Genomic DNA, 19,287 nt, shown 5'->3' on the forward strand with positions numbered 1-19,287 from the left:
TTGTCTCTCTCTCTCTCTCTCTCTCTCTCTCTCTCTCTCTCTCTCTCTCTCTCTCAAATTATTGTTAATACTCACCCCTTCACTAAATGGAGAGAGATTTTTTTAAAAAGTCCAACATGTGTGCACAGTTGGAACAGTGCTGTGTGGCTTTTAGAAGCGGCAGCCATAAATAGTTGTGCTTCCCAGAGCCTGACGTGAGAGTTGAGGCACCACAACCACGGGTGTGGCTGTGTGGTGTAAGAGAATGTGCATTCCTGAGCCTCACCCCAGCTCTATTGTCTATGCTCTGGAGAGAAGGACCAAGAAGCCCCATTTTAACAGAGCCTCAGGTCATTCTTGTGCATACTGGAGTTGAAGAGCTGTTGTCAGAGAGAGTCACTCTGAAGAAGAGGGACTTCACTGTACTGCCAAGCTGGGTCTTGTGACTTTGAATGATAGACAGGGGAACATTTGTTTAAGATTTTGACTTCAGTAAGTAGGACAGTGTGGCTGGCAATAAAAAAGGGGGAAGTGTTTATTAGGAAAATAAAACACAACATGGTCTGATAGGTTGCATGCAATAGCTTATATTCTCAAGGGGTTTTGCAGAAACACTGGCTTGGGGGACCTCAGGAAAGCTCATGGTGAATCACAGCACGGTGCTAGTGGTGTTGAATCAGCCTTCCCTGCTTCAGACAAACCCAAAGAAAGATAAAGCTTGAGGGCAAGCAGGATGTCGTTTGTTGCCTGTTCCTGGCGTCCACCCCATCATCTGAGCACTCCTGGAGCAGTGAGCTCAGATGGCATTCTGTTCAGGATTCTTAGTCTGAAGAGGAAGGGGAGTGGTTTGGAGCAAGAAAAAGAGAGAAAAGAAAAGATGACCAGGAAGAATGGATAGGCCAAAGCCAACCTTAGGAAGTCTAAGTGGCAAGGGAGTAGAAGGAAGGAGAAGGTACAATCAGGGGAGACACAGGAATGGAGGAGGGCAGAACCTAAGAAGTAGCCACAGAACCGAGGGTAGCGGGACTTAGCCCTCGCAGAGCCAAATTGTCCCCAGGGTACTCAGTGGAGATAAGACACTCCCAAAGAGTTACAGAATGCACAGAATCAAACTGCAAATATAACAGAATTGGAAGGACAGAAAGGGAAAAATAGATGTATCAGTAAGACAGATGCAAATAAATAAAATGGAACAAGAATAAACAAAAAACTCCAGGTAAGAAGCAAAGTACTGTCTTCAAAACAGGAGAGCTCTCATTGGTCGAGTAAGGAAGCATAAGGAAATAAAAGGAGAATTTTCATTGGTCAAGTGATGAAGAATAAGGAAATGAAAGGAGAGTTTTCATTGGTCAAGTGAGGACGCATAAGGAAATGAAAGCTCAGATGGATCAGAAAGGAATAAGGTGCTAGCATGATTATCTACACAGAAAGTTCCCAAGACTTCCAAGGAAAGAAAGATACCTTAGAAAGAATCGATGTGTTCAAGGTGAGAAAGCTACAAGATAAACATAAAAATGCAATGATACACGTGTACTAGAAAGAGTACAGATTCAAACTAAAAATACACACTATGGTGCAAACGACTCCCAATAGTTAGATGTACATTTAACAAAACTTGCACTAGATTTGCATGCTAAAGTGAGTGTGGTGGTGGATGTCAGTAGTCCCAGCAGTTGGGAGGTGAGGGCGGGAAGATCAGAAGTTCAAGACCAGCCTGGGCTGCATGAGACACTTTGTCAACCAAACAAAACAAAACAAAAGGTTCCTGTGCTCAGAGCCACGATTTGAATGGAAAAGTCCTAAAGTAATGGAGAAGTACAGCATCTTCCCACACTGACAGACAGCACTCTGAGTACACCACTCTCCAACATGATGGGAGAGTTAATACAGTTACGTCTTACTTATACTGTATATATGCATTCATGCATATAAATATGTACATACAACACAACAAAACACAACACAATATGATATAATAGCATAATTGTCCAAACCCTAGGGGACTCCTTTTGGTGTATAAATAAGATTATTCTGAAGCTGCCATGTAAGAGAAAAATTACTAGTTAAAGCAACCCACAAAAAAAATTGATTGGAAACACAACTCCTGTGTGTTTTTAGGACTCACCTCACAGAGGCCAGAGCCTGGGCTGTGTGGTGCAGACAGAAGGACAGACAGAATGGAGACAGCAGACTTAGACCCCCCAGCCCCCACACAGATATGTCAACTGAGTCTTGATAAAGACATGGGCTGAGTGCAGAGGAAGGAAGGCTGTCTACAAATGGTGCTGGGGTCAACTAGTACAAAGGAAAAAAAGGCCCCCAGACTGTCACACAGCTTCTTTAGGATTTCATCAAAATAATCTGTGTCCCATAGAACAAAAAGTAATGCCGTAAAACTTTTAGAGAAAAGATGGTACAGTTCAGAATTTAGCACTTGGCTTTAACATTAAAAATCCCATTTATAGCCAGGCACAGTAACACATACCTTTAATCCCAGCAAGCTGGAGGCAGAGTCAGATAGATCTCCATGAGTTCAAGGACAGCCTGATCCACATACTAAGTTCAACCATAGCTACAGACATAGTGAGACACTGTCCAAGAAAAAAAAAAAGCAACAATAACAAAATCCCATTCATAATGAAAATTGCTAAATTAGACTGCATGGAAATTAAATTTCCCATTTATGTGTTGGAGGTGGCATACATGTTTTCATGTGTGCACAACTGCTTCATCTGCTCTCTGGCCCGTGTGTGTGTGTGTGTGTGTGTGTGTGTGTGTGTGACAAGGTCTCTTGCTGAATCTGAGGTTCAGTGACTCACAGACTAGCTGCCCCAGGAGCCTCAGGCATCCCCAGAACCGGGGTTGCAGGCACTCATCACTATGGCCAACTTTTATTTGGATGCTGGGAGATCCAAAAAGGAGAAAATGAAAAGCTAATGTGCTCTATAAAAAACGGGCAAACAACATGGGGAGACATTTCACAGATGCAGACATACATAAACGCAGCACATGTTGAAGTAACTGGTCACAAAGCACACATTAAAACCACAAGGAAACATTACTGCATCCCTAGGAGAAATGACTAAAATGTAACTGAAGATAACACTCCTGGCTGCCAAGGTTGTCAGGAATTCATACATTATTCATGAGGATGCGCAACAGTTCCACAGTGCTAGAGAACAGTTTGGTGGTTTCAGGGAGAACTAAGCCTGAAACTCCCATATGAGTCACAATTTACTCTCCTAGTCATTTATTCCTGAGATTAGGACTAACGTTTAACTCAAAATCCCACAGAGCAATTCTGTTCATCAGAGCCAACGGCTGGAAACAACTCAGATACTGTGTGGTAGGTGAATCATTAAGCAAACTGTGGTATGTCCACACCATGAATGTTGACTTAGCAGTGAAAAGGGACATACATACCTGGTGATACAGGCAGCAAAATGTCAGATGCTCTGGATGGATCATTATGCCAAGTGTAAAGAGTTATCTCAAAAAAAGGTACCTGCTGCATGATTCCGTGTTTAGACGTCATATGATTGACAGCGGATTAGGAAATTCCTGGTTTCAGGATCCAAAGCAGGGGAGGGGATGGGACAGCACCCAGTGGCTGTGACTATGAAGGGCAACAGAGGGCCCCTTATGGTGATAAACAGTGCTCTGTACTTTAACTATTGTTGGCACTGTCGGACATTGTACCTCAGTTTCACAAGATGTTGCTTCTGTAGAAAACCAGAAACTTGTGTATTTAAGGCATTTCACTTTTGTAGTTCTTACAACTGCGTATGAACTCAGACATTTTGTAAAGTAGTATTAGGGTTCAAAGTGTAATACATGCTTCAGTTAGTAATGGACCAGCATTTGTAAGGTCGCAGGTTCAATCCTCGGATAGCTCATTTTTTATGATCTCCCCATTTCTGTCCAGACCCCTTTTGAGATGGCAAGATGACAGAGAGATGACACTATTAATTTAGAGTCCCTATTTGTTCATAGCTGAGTTTCAGGAAGCTTAGCCGGATGCCAGTCTTATACACAGTGCCTTCTCCTATATTGCTGTCTGCTCAGAATGCTTTTTAGCTAACTCTCCATCCACGGCTTTGCTGCATCCTCCTGGATGTTAGGGTCAGTGGTAGCTTCATCCTCAGACACTCCCTGCAGTTTTTCCTCACCATTGGCTGGATCCCAATGGGCACCTGCATTACAGCAGCACAGGGCAGGAAGCCTTCAGGCCGCAGAACTCTTTTCCTTAAAGGGGTGTTCTTCATTTGTCAACTACAAAAGATCTCAGAGCTCCATGCCGGGTCCCCGCTGGGTGTCTGAGCGCCCTTGGTTCCTTTCAGATTCTCTGTGCCCCGATTTTATCTTCTCAAAGGCAGAAAGAGCTGGTGCCCATGGATGCGTTTTTCCAGGGCTCTCTTCTTAGCCTCTCAGATTCTCATCACTCTCCTGCCTCATCTGTGGTCAGAGTGGCAGGGAGTACGACTGGTACTGACACTCGTGATGACGTGATGGCATCTGCCATCTCTCTTCCCTTAACTCATTTCCCCTACCTATTTGTCTTTTCAGCTTGTGGCCCAGGTCCTGGAACATAAAAACATAGGCTTTGTGATGGTGGATTCGAGGAAAGAGGCCAAGCTTGCCAAGAGGCTGGGTAAGTTTGAAATTTAAAATCTGCTAGGAAGAAACAAATATATCTCATAAAAATTGAAGTTGTACTTACCTTGCATGGCAAGTGGTGGCTCAGATTACTTTTCAAACACATATTAAAAGATAGTACATACACCATTCTGGGTCAGAGTAGCGCTCATTATAAGAAAACATAGACCTCAACCTAATGGCTTGGCGGGAATCGTTTATCTTTGCAGTAGTCTCAGGCAGAGAGAACTTCTTGGGGAAACTAATGTGGGCACTTGAGCCCTTATTGACAGCTCTCATGGCAGCTAGAAGCCCAGTTTCTCCATCTTTTTGCCTCAGTGGCCTCAATAGGCCTCTCTGGGAACATTGTAGCAGTCAGTGCGTGCTGCATTTACAGCAGGGTCTGTAAATGCAGGAGGTCCCAGAGTCCAGGCTGACCCCCAGCTGGGAACCTTCAGCCTGGATGGATTTCGGTGAGGGCTGGTGGAGAGACAATACGCTGGGAGCATAATCTCTCATGTCAATATGTCACGATCAGGTGCCCTTTCCGATTTCTACTCCATAATCCCGAGGAGAAAGGGCACAGGGAACCCCTCTGCTTTCCAAATGCCACCCCCCAATGGTGTCCATTTAGGTTTTTCCACATGGCCAGTGGAGAATGGCTATTAAAAATAGCAGGAGGTTTTGAAACAGTACCTTTGAAGAAAGGTTAATTGAGTTTGGAGTAGTAAACACAGAAAAAGAAAAAAAAAAAAAAGCTTAGTGGTGGCTCAGTGGATATCTTTGGGTACATGCAGGTGCATTATCATCCCAGGTGCATGCTGGTGCATTATCCCAGATGCATGCTAGTGCATTATCCCAGGTGCATGCTGGTGCATTATTATCGTCTCAGTTCCATGCAGGTGCGTTATCCTAGCAAATTAAAAACAACTCTTTCCTATTTTTATTTCTTAGAAGACCAGACATTTTTAAAGATAAAATTTATATTATAGGAAACTACTTAGACACAGAGAAGAACTGGTGCCTATAAAATGGTGACTTGCTGAGACTGACTGGCATTCCTCTTTCCCTGGGGGCATAAGAATACCTTCTCTGCCCAGAGCTTGGAAGTAAAATACATGCAACTTTTCCTAGAGTCAAAAACAATGTAATGAGTTCTGCTTTTTTTCCCAGCAGCTCATTGATTCTTAGCCTTGACCCCAACCCACTACTGGTTTAATGAGTAGATAGTATTTGGGAACATTTTTAGTAAACTTTAAACAAAAATGCTAGTGTTCTAGAAGTATTCAAATTTAGGCAGCACAGACTGAGCAAAAATTCACAAGAATGGACTGGTCAAGGACATGGTGGGGCTTGGTATGTCTAACTACATTCTTCTCTAACCTGGAGGGATGAAGCAGCTGCCCTCTAGATATTGTCCCGTAGGCGTGTGGTTGTGCTCTGCACACCCGCCCCTTTATTCTTAGGCCCTCTCCTGTTTGTCTTACTTTGGTTATGGCTAAAGCTGCAGCTGGAACTCTGACCTTGACACATTCCCAAGCAGGACCCTGACTGATGCTCCCTGGGACTTATCTTAAGATCAGATGTCACAAGAGTCAAGAATACTCTGTGTGTCCAGGGCTGGGATGTGCCGGGGTCTCCTTAGGCAGACCACGGGGTAGCAGGCAGTGCCCAGCCCTCTTGCTCTTGAGTGTGTTTTGTGATTCATTGGGAGAGAGCATTTCCTAGGTAACAGGGTCTGAAAACAGCTAATCTGAAGAATTAAAGATGCTCAGTCCAAAGGATACTGTGCCCCGGCAGGGGTTGGTTAAAGTACACCGCTCTGTGCCAAGGGTGCTGGGGCAAAAGTGAAGCTGTGGTCTGTCTGCCCTCCCAGAATCTGCCAGTGACCTCAGTGAAGAGGCGTGTGACTCAGAGCGACTGTCTATCGGCACGTCCAGGCTCCGTGCAAGAGGCTGGGATCTGGAGAAGACAGCACTCCTATTGTTAGAGATTGTCCTGTTAGAGCAAGCAGCAGCAAGCAATGGGAGCAGGAGGGAGACATTAGATGAAAATGGGCCTGAAGCCAGAAGGAGTCACCAAGATGTAGTCAGGGACGGAGGCCACTCTGAGTTTAGAGAAAAGGGAAAGAGGAGTAAAGCCACTCTCTGTGCCTCTTGCTGGGCACACCCTTTCATAAAAGCATGCAGCCCAGAAGCAAGGAGATGAGGAGCCCTCATCCGGCCAATCAGAGATGAGCAGCCCTCATCCCGCCAAGATGGGTGGAGAGGTAGGGCTGGCATTTGCTGATTGAGGGCCTTGAAGCCCAGGTAAGGCGACAGATAGACAGTGATATCACAGGTTCTAAGGAGAATGGCAAGGTTCTGCAGTATTTGTGGGAACTCAAGCAGTAGTGGAATGGAGAGCAGTTTTTGAATCCAGTGCCAGCCCTGACAGGCTGGCCTGTCTGTGTTGAGTTCTACTGATCCTGGATCCCGAAGTTAAGGTTTTTCTGCACCTGACTCACTTTGGCCTCTCGTTCCTTTCAGGCTTCAATGAAGAAGGAAGCCTGTATGTTCTGAAGGGTGATCGCACGATTGAGTTTGACGGGGAGTTCGCAGCGGATGTCTTGGTGGAATTTCTCTTGGATGTAAGTATTTAGCAAGTGGCTTTGTGTAGAGGTGTCCCATATAGGAGAGGCCACAGCTCTGATGCAAAAAGATAGGAGCCAGAGAGCCTGGCATGACCTAAGGCGTTTATCAGGCTGCCCAAACAGTGAGGATAGAGAAACAGTACTTGTGTCAGAGTAGAGTTTTTTCTAAAAAGCAGGCCCTTAAGTCACCATAGAAATTGTTATAAGTGATCCAAGGGTAATGTGGGAGTTTGTGCGTGTGTTAAAAGTGACATGGTATTCTCTTATCAGTTATACCTTGATACCCACAGGCATTCCCTTGACAGTGGTACAGTGACATTGAGATAAGGCCAAGGAAAGGCAGGAAAGAGGGGCAAAACAGTCACCAGAGATGGCAGTCGGGACCCTCAGGCTCAGTCTCCCTGAGCCATCTTCTGAGTGGACAGTGACCTGACAGACCGTGGTGGCTCAGAAGGCCAAGGCACCTGCTGTCCAGCCTGGTGACCTGGTTCAATTCCTTGGCTCTACAGGGTGGAAGGAGAGAACCAATTCTCACAAGTTGTTTTCTCACTTTCTCCACTCTCCGTCAATGCTCCTAGCCCCCAACACAGACTCCCTGGTCACTGCTACACATGCGCGCGCACACACAATGGCGCGTGCACATCCTTTTACACACATAAGCAAATGCTAAAACAAACCAACAAAGAAGGATAAAGCTAAGGCGCACCCAGGGGTCACCCTCCCCCACCACAAAAAAAAATGTCACTTTTAGCCATGGAGAGGTCACATCTTCATATCCATAGGTTCTAACAGAGGAAAAAACATTATAAAATATTTCTGCCATGCACAAAGTTATACTCCTGGTCATAGCTATAAGGCTAAAAACTTTGGAACCCATGCTCTGCACAGATAAAGAACCCAATTCTGCCAGCAGTGGTGATCCACCTGTTACCCTGACACTGGGGATCCTGAGGCAGGAGGATTGTGGATGAGACGCCAGCATGGGCTCTGTGGGGTAGCCAAGGCTCTGTGGGGTGACTCTGTCGCTAAAATAAGCAGGAACAATAACACAAAGAACTCACAGCTGACCACTAACACTGGCAATTCTCCAGCAGACACCAAACAAGTCTATCAATTTCTCTCTATACCCTCCAAAGCCAGAGAGGGCAGAAAGAGACTGCCAAATATAGTGTCCATAGTGTCTGCTCGGCTGTCTCATGGACCCCCACCTAGAAGTCCTACGGAATATTCAAGAGAAACAACATTGTAGTTGGGGCCAGCCTGGCACTGTTCCAAGCTAACCAGATGAGAGACAGCTCCCAGGAGCAAGACTCTACTTGCTTTAAATAATAAATAGTGTGATTGACCCATAGAAGTAGCAAACCAGCGTTAGGGGCAGTGTTTAGACTTATCTAATCGGGTTTCATCCTCTGCAAACCACAGATAGTTCTGTTCTCAGTATGTAGTCTGTCTTAGGGTTTTCACTGCTGCCATGAAACATCATGGCCAAAAGCAACTTGGGGAGGAGAGAGTTTATTTGGTTTACATCACAGTTCATGGGAAATCAAGGCAGGAACTGAAGCAGGGTAGGAACCTGGAAGCAGGAACTAATACAGATGCTATGGAGGGGCTTGCTCCTCATGGCTTGCTCAGCCTGCTTTCTTATAGAACCCAGGACCACCAGCTCAGAGATGGCACCACCCATGATGGGCGGAGCCCTTACCTATCAATCACTAATTAAGAAAATGCTCTACAGGTTTGCCTGTAGCCTGTTCTTATGGAGGCACGTGGTTCCCTCCTCTCAGATAATTATAGCTTGGTCAAGTTGACACAAACTAGGTAGCACATGGCCTTTATCTCCAAGGTGGGTGCTTCGAGGAAGATGAACCATATCAGAACCATATGAGGATAAGTGGGGACTTATCACACATCCACTTTCATATCCACAGAGAGAAGAAAACCTCCCCCATCACTTTCTTAGGAGTAAAGAATCGTTTTCTCAAGGCCTTCAGCAAACTGAACCAGAAGAAGGACACTTTCCCATTCTTGACTCTAGTGTCAAAAGATGCTGTAAAATTAACAACTCAACTGATGAAAAACAAAACAAAACAAAGAAACCTTGTTTCCAAGACACTAGGGAAGAAATTGGAGAGCATTAGGCTCATGAGTTTGGGCACAGATGACACATAACATACATTGATCACTGTGACAAACACCTGAGGGAAACAATTTTTTCTCTTTCTTTCTTTCTTTCTTTCTTTCTTTCTNTCTCTCTCTCTCTCTCTCTCTCTCTCTCTCTCTCTCTCTCTCTTTCTTTCTTTCTTTCTTTCTTAAAAAGAGAGGATTTGCCTTGGCTCTCAGTTTTGGAGGTTTCAGCCCAAAGTCTGCTGAATTCATTGCATTGGGCCTAAGAAAGGGCAGAAATCAGGTTGGCAGGGGCATAGAGCTGAGGCTGCTTGACTCCTGGTGGCTAGAAAGCATAGGGGGTAGGGGGGCAGTTCTGGGACCAGATTCAGCCTTCAGGGCATGTCTTCCATGACCTACTTTCCTCCCTCCTGATTCTCATCGTGGCCCTACAGCATCAGCCTCATCAGAATGTAACTCCATTGGTCATCAGAGGCTTCACGCTCTAACCACAGCTCAGTGAGGGAAGCCTGACGCGTGGACCAAGCCTTCAGTACTCGAGCCTTGTGAGAGATACTTTATATTCAAAACACAGGGCATGCTTTTACTTACATGTAGAATCTAAGAACATTGAATGTCTTTTTAAAAGAAACAGAAGCAGAGCGCCCATATAATGCTGGTTACCAGGGCTGGTCAGGCATGGGGTTGAACATGAGAAGATTGTGATCTGAGGGGCAGAGTCTCAGCAGGCAGGAAGAGTAAGAGTGTCCAGTGTGTTCAGCACGGCAAATAAAAACCTCCAGTCAGAATTGTTAAAAGGGTACCACATATTCTAACCTCATGAATGGTAAATAAGTATTTGAGGTAATGGATGTTAACTGTCTTCATCTAATTATTTCACAATTTATTCATAATTCCTAGCACTTTATGTTCTAGGAATACAAACAGTTACAGGCCGGGGAGATGGCCTGAGCTTGAATCTCCAAAACCCACGTAAAAACCCTGTCATGTCTTCTTGTTTCCAGAAAAAGTGGACAGGCAGTCCTGAGAGATGCCTGGCCGGTAGCCTAGCCAGAGAGGCCATCCCCCAGTTCAGTGAGATCGCCTGTCTCTAGGCAAGAGAATGATAGAGGAAGGCACTGATTTGTGCTCTCCACATCTGAGCCCACGGGCCTCACACACTCACACACACACACTACACAATCTCTCAGAGTCTATCTCTCTGTACACACATTCTATGTGTATGTGTGTGTCTATGTATGTATGCATGTATGTATGTATATATAGTTATAATTGTCAATTTATAACTTAAGATACAATCTTTAAAAAATGTAACTAGCAAGAGGAATCGAATCACCCCCAGGACAGCCATCCCAAGTTAGGACCAAGTCTTCCTGAGGGAACTGTGCGCACTGGGGCAGGCTGGGACGGGTGTGCTCAAGACCTTTGTGTTTGCATACACAGTCACATACACACAATCACACATACAATGGTATATACAATCACACACACACACACACACACACACACACACACACACCTTCAAGGCAAGATGGAGAACATGGCCTGACCTCAATGTCCTTTCTGTCTTGCTGTCTATCTTTCACAATTTCTGTACATGTGTTCCTTCCCTCAAGAGTGCTCTATGTCCCCACTCTTCTTTAAACACCTTTGTCTCTCTGTGTGTGTCTCTCTCTGTGTGTGATTTCAGCTCATTGAAGACCCAGTGGAGATCGTCAATAACAAGCTGGAGGTCCAGGCCTTTGAGCGCATTGAGGACCAGACCAAGCTCCTTGGCTTCTTCAAGAATGAGGACTCAGAATGTAAGCTTTCTGTCAACACAGGCCTGTGGGTCTGAAGGCTAGCTCGTAACCAGGTGTGCTAGGCTATCCCAACAGAGGGTGAGGCTTTAAGATCTCTTTTGCTGGGAGCAGTAGAAGCTGGATTTCTTCTTGTTGCCTGTACAAAGGGACACATGTGCAGAAATCATGCAAAATGGGCAGAGAGAAAGAAAGACCATTAAAATTAGGCCGAGTTTTCTAGCCCTGAAACTGTGTGTGTGTGTGTGTGTGTGTGTGTGTGTGTGTGTGTATGATTGTATGTAGATTGTGTATGTGTATTATTGTGCATCATTATGTGTGTATTTGAGTGTATGTGTGTTATTACACGTGTTATTGTGTGTAAGCATGTGTGCCATTAGGTGTATGTATTCTACTAAATAAATAAACGCCATCTGCTGTCCTCCCTCCTGTCACCTTCCTCATGAGGCTTTCCTGTAAAATGGACACATAGTGGCCATCTCTCTGATGTTGGCAGTTCCTGTGGTCACCAGCTGGAGAACTTCCCTATTAGCTGGAGAGGATTAAAGTAATTTTGGTTGGGAATGGGTCCAGTAGTTACTAGAGAATTTGGAACATAGCTGGCCATTGATCTATGCTTATGATACCATGTGTATTGTGGTTCTCTCTCTCTCTCTCTCTCTCTCTCTCTCTCTCTCTCTCTCTCTCTCTCTCTTTGTGTGTGTGTGTGTGTGTGTTTCCATGCATGTGTTTGCACATATGTGTGCATGTGCAGATGTGCATGTGTGTTCATGTAGGTATGGGTACTTGTGTGCCTTGTGTGTTCATGTGAGTGAGTGTGGGTGCAGCAGAGAACAGATTTTATTATTATTAATAAATTTTTAAAGAAACATTGTCTCTCACCAGCCTGGGACTTGCCAAGTCAGGGCCAGCAACCTCAGGGCTCCACTTGTCTCTGCCTCCCCTGCACCATTAAGACAAATATCCATCACCCTACCTGGCCTTATTGGGTGGGTTCTGGGGACTGAACCTCAGACTCAAGTCTTGGAGTTTATCAGGCAGATCCTTAACCAACTGAGATATTTGCCCAAACCTGTGACTCTTAAAAGACAGGGCTCTTCCCGGGCTGAGGCTCTTGACATTAGTGTGTTTTTTAACCTGGTTATCGCCTGACCCAACATTATTATAGAAAAATATACAGTCGAACCTTATACAAATCTGCCTAATTCCAGAGTAAGTGAGGTGAAATTCATTGAAATTGAAGAAGTCAATCCACTGAAACGTAAACATAGGCTCAGCGTTGCAGGGTTACAGAACTTACACCAAGTCCCACCACTCTCTTCCTGGAGTGGAAGGCCTGCCTCCAGACACCTTGTGTGGAATAGTGAGCACATTTTTCTCACATGGGTGTGGTTCCTTTCTTCCATGACAAATTTGGATACATGTTTGAAACCAGAGTCAAGTATAGGCTTGGTTTAATTAAAATAATCTTCTCAGAAGATCAGAATTTTAAAGTAACCCCCTTTTTTTAGTCTTTGAAAATTTCATACATGTAGACAATGTGCTTTGATTATATTCATCCCTCAGTGCCCCCTAAATTCCTGCCGTGACCCCCACATTATATCTTATGTTATCAAATTGCCTTCTAAATATTTATATTTACGGAGTATTTAATCCCATCACTTGAGATACAGAGGCAGGTTGGATCTCTGAGTTCGGGGCCAACCTGGTCTACATAGAGACAAGTCAAGCACACGTAGTGAGACCTTGTCTCAAAAAACAAATCAACACAAAAACAAACAAACAAATGTACTGCTAAATCTGAGCAGCCCTCAAGTCTGGTCAAAAGCTTCTTATTGCAGTAGGTAAATGCAGAGAATAAGACTGTGAGTGTTCAGTGTAGACAGGGCATCTCTTTGAGTTTTCAGTGTAGATGGGACATCTCTATCAACCCCATCCCCTAGTGCTAGTCTGTGTAGGTCTGTGGGGTACAGCTGGAAGCTAGGAGCCAAAGTCGGGGCCACTGAGCAGGAAGTGGCTGCAGTCAAGTGCAAGCACCCGGTTGGTTGGGCTGGGTCGAGGTTCAGCTTAGGAAAGGAAAAAGGGAACTCCCCCCCTGGAGTGTTACAGCTCAATAAGACAGGCGCTCTCAGATGATCTTTGGTGAAATAACTCGCACGCTTTATTCCTTGTGCATAGGACCTTATAAACCCTTGGGAGTGAGTTGGAATCTAGAGGTAGGCACTTTCTATTGGCTTGTTCTGAGATGCTGGGGATGCCTTATCTGCGTGTGGAAGGACTTCAGGTGCTGTCCCTATGTGACTGATTGGCACAATCCTCTCAGTGGGAGTGTCATGGTCACGTGTTCCAGGACAGGAACCTGGGCAGGAGTAGATTTAAGCACCAATCATTCTCAATCATGAGAATTACCAGGGTTCCTGAATCTTTTGGACCTTACCAGTTTTCTGTATGGTGGCAACAGTCGGCTGCCCTGTACCCCAGGGCTTGGGAACATGGAAAGGGGGCAGACATGGAGGGTGGAGAGGAGGGCTATGAAACTAGACTGCTTTTAAAAAGGGAAAGCAAACAAGAAAACTAGGAGCCCGCCTTTGGAGAAGCTTAAAGTACTTTACGGGACAGTGTTTTTCTCTTAATTGTAAACACAGGGCGGTGAGTTTTCTTCCTACTTGGGGCTCATCTATGCAGAAACTGACTTCAGGAGGTACAATTTTAACTCCATGCATTTGGGTGAAAGGAGGTATTTTTTTTGGGGGGGGTGTCCAGTTGTTTTCTTCTTTTTCTTCAGTTTCCCATATGTCCTGCTTTCTGTCCACAAACCTGTGGTGGAAGGAGGCTCTTCTTGGGTCACTGAACACCAGTCAGTTTCAACTTCAGCTATTTTTTAAATGGTATTAAATAGCTGTCTAACACCTTTCTCTCCAAGTGAGCCGTTTGCCTCTTGCAAACGTTTCTCTCTTTTTCTCCTAGATTACAAAGCATTCCAAGAGGCAGCTGAACACTTCCAACCTTACATCAAGTTCTTTGCCACCTTTGACAAGGCGGTAAGTACCCATGAAAACCCCATTTAAACACATTCAGCAATGCAGACAATCAAGGTTTGAACTCTCCCCTGTCCTTCTCAGCCTCTTTGTCAGGGAGCATCAGAGGATGCTGGGAAACCACTTCTGAGAATACGGATCCTGTCTTCCAGCCCAAAGTCCAAAAGGAAGGGCTAACTAATGATTCCAATATAATGTATTGCCCCTATTGGTTGAGGTTTAGAATTGATAACAAGATAGTGATATATATATATATCACTATCTTGTGATTATATATATATATATAATCTTTTAAGTACTTACTATGGGCAAGGACCAATCCTATCCTCTCAAAGGCCCATAAAAGGGGGTAGCAGTATTCTTGGTGTGTAGAGGAAATAACCAAAGCGAGGAGTGACAGATGCATTCAATTGAAGTCACATAGTCAGCGACTGGTAAGACTGGATGTAGTCTGAGACCCTACTGACATGAAAGACTGTTCTGTACAGCTGTGCTCAGAGAAGGAAGCTTCAGGTAGTGTGTATGTGTGGCTAGAGTTTGTTCATGCAGTAGATGTTAGCTATAAGAACTGCTGTCAGTAAAAAGACATCTAGACACAGGAGGAGGGGTCCAGACAGGTTATTAGGCAAGGATGAGTGCAGAAGCCCAAATTGGATTCATCATGGCCCCTGGTTTGCTGATGCAGGCAGGGGTGACTAAGAGATCGTAGGTTAAGAGCTTTGAGGGCTGGGGATGTAGCCCAGTTGGTATAGCACTTGCCCAACACGAACCAAGCCCTAGGTTTGATCTCCAACACTGCATAAGCAGTATCATGGAGGTCATCCTCAACTACATAGGGAGTTCAAAGCCAGCCTGGTCACTTGAGAGCCTGGTGGAAAGAAAAGAACTAATCTAATAGAATAAGCCCAGGTGTTCATAAACAGAGACACAGTTAAAGGAAATGTGGGGCTAGAGAGATGGCCCAGCAGTTAAAAGCACTGGCTGATTTTCCAAAGGACCCAGGTTCAAGTCCTAGCACCCATAAAGTAGATCACAATTATCTATAACCCCAGTCCCAGGGGCTTCAATGCCCTCTTCTGGCCTCTCCAGGAACCAGGCTCAGAAGTGATGTACAGAACATCTATACACATGTGATGACTTGTATGTACTCTGCCTAGGGAGTGGCACTGTTAGAAGGTGTGGCCCTGTTGGTGTGGATGTGGCCTTGTTGGAGTAGGTGTGTCACTGTGGGTGTGAGCTATAAGACACCCTAGCTGCCTGGAAGCCAGTATTCTGCTAGCAGCCTTCAGATGAAGATGTAGAACTATCAGTTCCACCTGCATCCATGCCTGCCTGGACGGTGCCATGCTCCCACCTTGATGATAATGGACTGAACCTCTGAACCTGTAAGCCAGCCCCAATTAAATGTTGTCCTTATAAGAGTTGCCTTGGTCATGATGCCTGTTCACAGCAGTAAAACCCTAACTAAGACAACACATAAAAATCAATAAAATGATATATATACATAATGAACTTTTTTCATTCACAAAGAAAAGTGATGTTAAATTCTTTGCAGGAAAATGGGACAGAGTTGGTGATCATCACATGGAGTGAATGGAGTCAGTCTAAAGAACACGGTTATCACATTTTCTCTAACGCATGAGTTCTATATTTTATGTAGATTCATAGAAATCCTATAGTACACGTGACATAAAATAGAGGCTGAAAGCAGAAGGGAATGCAGGGGAGGGGGCATTGAAAGGTGGCGGGAGGGGGGCAGTGAAGTATGGAGAGATTATACAGTTGCATAACAGTGGCCTGATGCAACCCAGTGTAATTTTTTTTTTTTTTAATGTAAAAAGAAAGTTCATCTGAAGGGAAGAAAGGCAAGAACACTGGGCAGATGGGCTTAATTGCCAGGGCCCTACTCTTCTGAGTGACATGCTGTTCCGGGTTCAGGGTAGCATTTGTAGCAGCAGCTTCCAGTCTACCCAGAGTGTGATTCCGTGCCTGTGGCTGTGAAGAAGGCGAAGCCAGGGAACCGCCAAAGCTGCTTTACTAACAAGTAACCTAGCGTCCGTCGGAAGCGTGGCTGCGCATGTGGCCTTGTGGGGTTCACACCCTTTAAAAACAGAAAGGCCATCTCTGCACCTCCCAATGGAACACAGAATGGGGACCAGCCTAATGCCACCTGGAATTCGCACCCATCCTGCAGAAGGTGGTGCCCAGCGGGAGGTGGTGGGATTCAGAAGGCACGGTTGCAGCCTCAACAATGTCCAGCAGGGGGCGAAAGAGCTGAAGAGCAGAAAAAGTAATAAAACTGGGGAAGCAGAAGACAGTCCCATTTGCAACAACAACATTTGGCCACCAGTCAAGGAGAGAAAATCCCCAAATAATTGGAGACTGCAAATCCAAGCTTAAAAAAAAAAAAAAAAAAGACGTGAAGCTATTGAGGACATTAAAAGGCCTGGGAAGAAGCCACTGTTAGGAACACAGTTTGGGTCCAGTTTTTCACATACTGAGAAAACTATTCAACACAGTGGTCTTTCTTTCTTTCATGGATTCAACAGATTCACCTATTCATTAAGCAAGTATTTACTGAGTGACTTCTTGGCCCCAAAGCACAACAGTATCAAGCAAGACATGCAATTGGCCTTGTAAAATTTAGAGTTTAATGTGAGAAAGAAATTGAAATAGCAGAAAATTAGTAAAAACCCAGTAACAAATCAAGGGGTGATTTATAAAGAGGGCGGGAGGACAAGGCTGCTGTGTAGATTTGAAAGTCAGTGATTCTCAGCTGCACTCAATTGATCTTGGTTCCTCTAATGAACTTTTAAAAGTCTTGGTGTGGGCCGACGAGATGGCTCAGCTGTAAAGGTGATTGCTGTCAAGCCTGAGAACCTGGGATCAATTCTGGGAACTCACACAGTGGACAGAAGGACTAATTCTCATAAGTTGTCCTCTAACCTCCATATTTACCCATTTGGCACATGCATGTACATACACATACACATCACACAAGCATGCATACACACAAATAAATATGATAAAGAAATTAAAAGAAAAAACCCTTAATCTGTAGGATTAGTCTAGGAAATTTTGCTTTTTGTTTTTTTAGATTTATGACAAGACAAGGGAATCTGAATTAGTTTTTTAATTTTTTTTATTATGTGTGTGTGTGTGTGTATGTGAGAGAGAGAGAGAGAGAGAGAGAGAGAGAGAGAGAGAGAGGCATCAGATCCCCTTGGACCTGGAGTTAGGGGCAGCTGTGAGTCTGCTAACATGAGTGCTGGGAACAGATCCAGTCCTCGGCAGGAGCGGTGTATGCACTTAACTGCTGAGCAATCTTTTTAGCTCTAGGAATGGAAAGTTTAAAAACAAAACCAAACTCTTCCCAGGAAACTTTGCAGGACACACAGCTGGGGACCTGCGTGGATCCCTGTGGTATCAGACTACCCTAAAGCTCACCACTGTGAGGAGGTGGTGGAAGCAAGAGGCTGGAGTCCATGTTTCAGCCGGCAGCCTGAGACTTGTCGGCTCTAACCATCTTGAACCACTCTGGCCTGCACTTCTCCCTCTGCCTGGGGAGCAGTGAAGTGAAAACTCAATCAGTTCTGAATCACACCGGAGCCCAAAGGAGCTGACGGAGAGGGCGGAGAAAGTCCCCAAGTTCCTGCTCAGCTGATTCTTCATCGCAGACCACAGGCCTGGCCTGTTCAACTGCAGCGATGTCATGACTCAGAATCCCTGTGGATGCAAATGCCAGGAAAACTCTCATTGTCCTTGCTAGCTTTCTTGAAAGCGCCAAAATTTTATTCCAACTAAAAGAAAAAAAGGAAAGTCTGGCCAGTTTTCTATTTTGTGGGACTGTCTGGTATCGGAGAGCACAACACATCGTTATGTAATTGCAACACCCAACACCCACGAGCCAGGTTTTGCTAGAGTCTTGCCATGGACACAGAAGACCCAACTAAAAACATCAACAAACCGAACTAACGAATTCCTCAGCTGGTCCACTCTCCTCAGTTCTTGCTTCCAAGAAGCAAACGAAGTACGAGGAAAGGGCACTCCATGGAGAGTGAGGGAGAGAAGATCCAAGAGATTGTTGGAGATCTTTCCGTAGGTTCTTTCGGACTACAACGTAAGGCCTCAACCATCCATTTGACATGCATAGACTTAGCATTGCAGACCCAGGCAGTGGCATCCAAGGACCAGAGACTGTGCACAGCCACATGTGCACACATAGGCATGAACATGCTGCTTGACATGTGGTTCTGAACAGCTCTTGCCTTCAGGAGGTCATAGTTACTTTCCCGGATGTGGGATGGATTAATGAGAGCAAGTGATAGAAAGACAAAGAAACATCTCATTAGAATGTCTGCTGCCAGTGCAGTCTTTACAGAATATCTGCAGACTTTTTTCTTTGCATGGTCATGGAGAAGGCAATTCTCGAAAGGAAAAGGATGTTGGAACATGAGAAACTAGAGAGCGTGGCCCTGCCCGTCTGGCTGTATGGGATCCGGATGAATCGCTCACCCAAGCTGTTCTTTGTATGTAAAGGAGAGCAGCCGTAGCTCTGACCACGTTCAATCAGAGTGAGCAGCAACACAGTATAAGCAACCTAACCACTTTACAGCTGTGGCCAGCGCATGGCAAGCAGGCCATGTGCTTGACAGTGTTACAGTGTCTGTTCATGTGAATCATTTCTCATCCCCTGGAAGCCTGTTCTCAGAACAGAGAGTGTGTGAGCAAGAGTGTGTGAGCAAGTGAACTCAGAGAAGAGTCTATCACTTTCAAGCTTCTTGTACCAGAGGGTGCTGTACAAAGATTGGTTCAATACTGGTTCTCTCTCTCTCTCTCTCTCTCTCTCTGGGGACTGAAACTCACGAATGTCAGATGAAGCAAGTCTTTACTACCAAACTTCATCCAAGTTCAGCCCACTTTTTTATTTTGAGACAAGATCTTCATAAATGAAACTAGCCTTGAACTCATTCTAGTTTAATCTGATGTCAGATTTGTGATCTTCCTTCCTCAACCCCTCCTCATGCTGGGGTCATGGGCTTCCATCAAGGCCCGGCCTGACTGTAGCTCTGTTTGCATT

General features: G+C 45.0%; 1 protein-coding gene across 1 annotated transcript in view; it reads left to right on the forward strand.

Annotated features, from left to right (window-relative positions):
* The window catches only part of Casq2 (calsequestrin 2), a 59,590-nt gene that overhangs the window by 17,479 nt on the left and 22,824 nt on the right, over positions 1 to 19,287 (forward strand). The window contains exons 2-5 of the mRNA XM_021195627.2: positions 4,546 to 4,630; positions 7,143 to 7,243; positions 11,061 to 11,172; positions 14,137 to 14,210. Coding sequence (XP_021051286.1) covers positions 4,546 to 4,630; positions 7,143 to 7,243; positions 11,061 to 11,172; positions 14,137 to 14,210 — 372 coding nt within the window. The remainder of the gene's footprint in view (positions 1 to 4,545; positions 4,631 to 7,142; positions 7,244 to 11,060; positions 11,173 to 14,136; positions 14,211 to 19,287) is intronic.

The sequence above is a fragment of the Mus pahari genome, chromosome 4, assembly GCF_900095145.1.
Source record: "Mus pahari chromosome 4, PAHARI_EIJ_v1.1, whole genome shotgun sequence".
Lineage (NCBI taxonomy): Eukaryota > Metazoa > Chordata > Mammalia > Rodentia > Muridae > Mus > Mus pahari.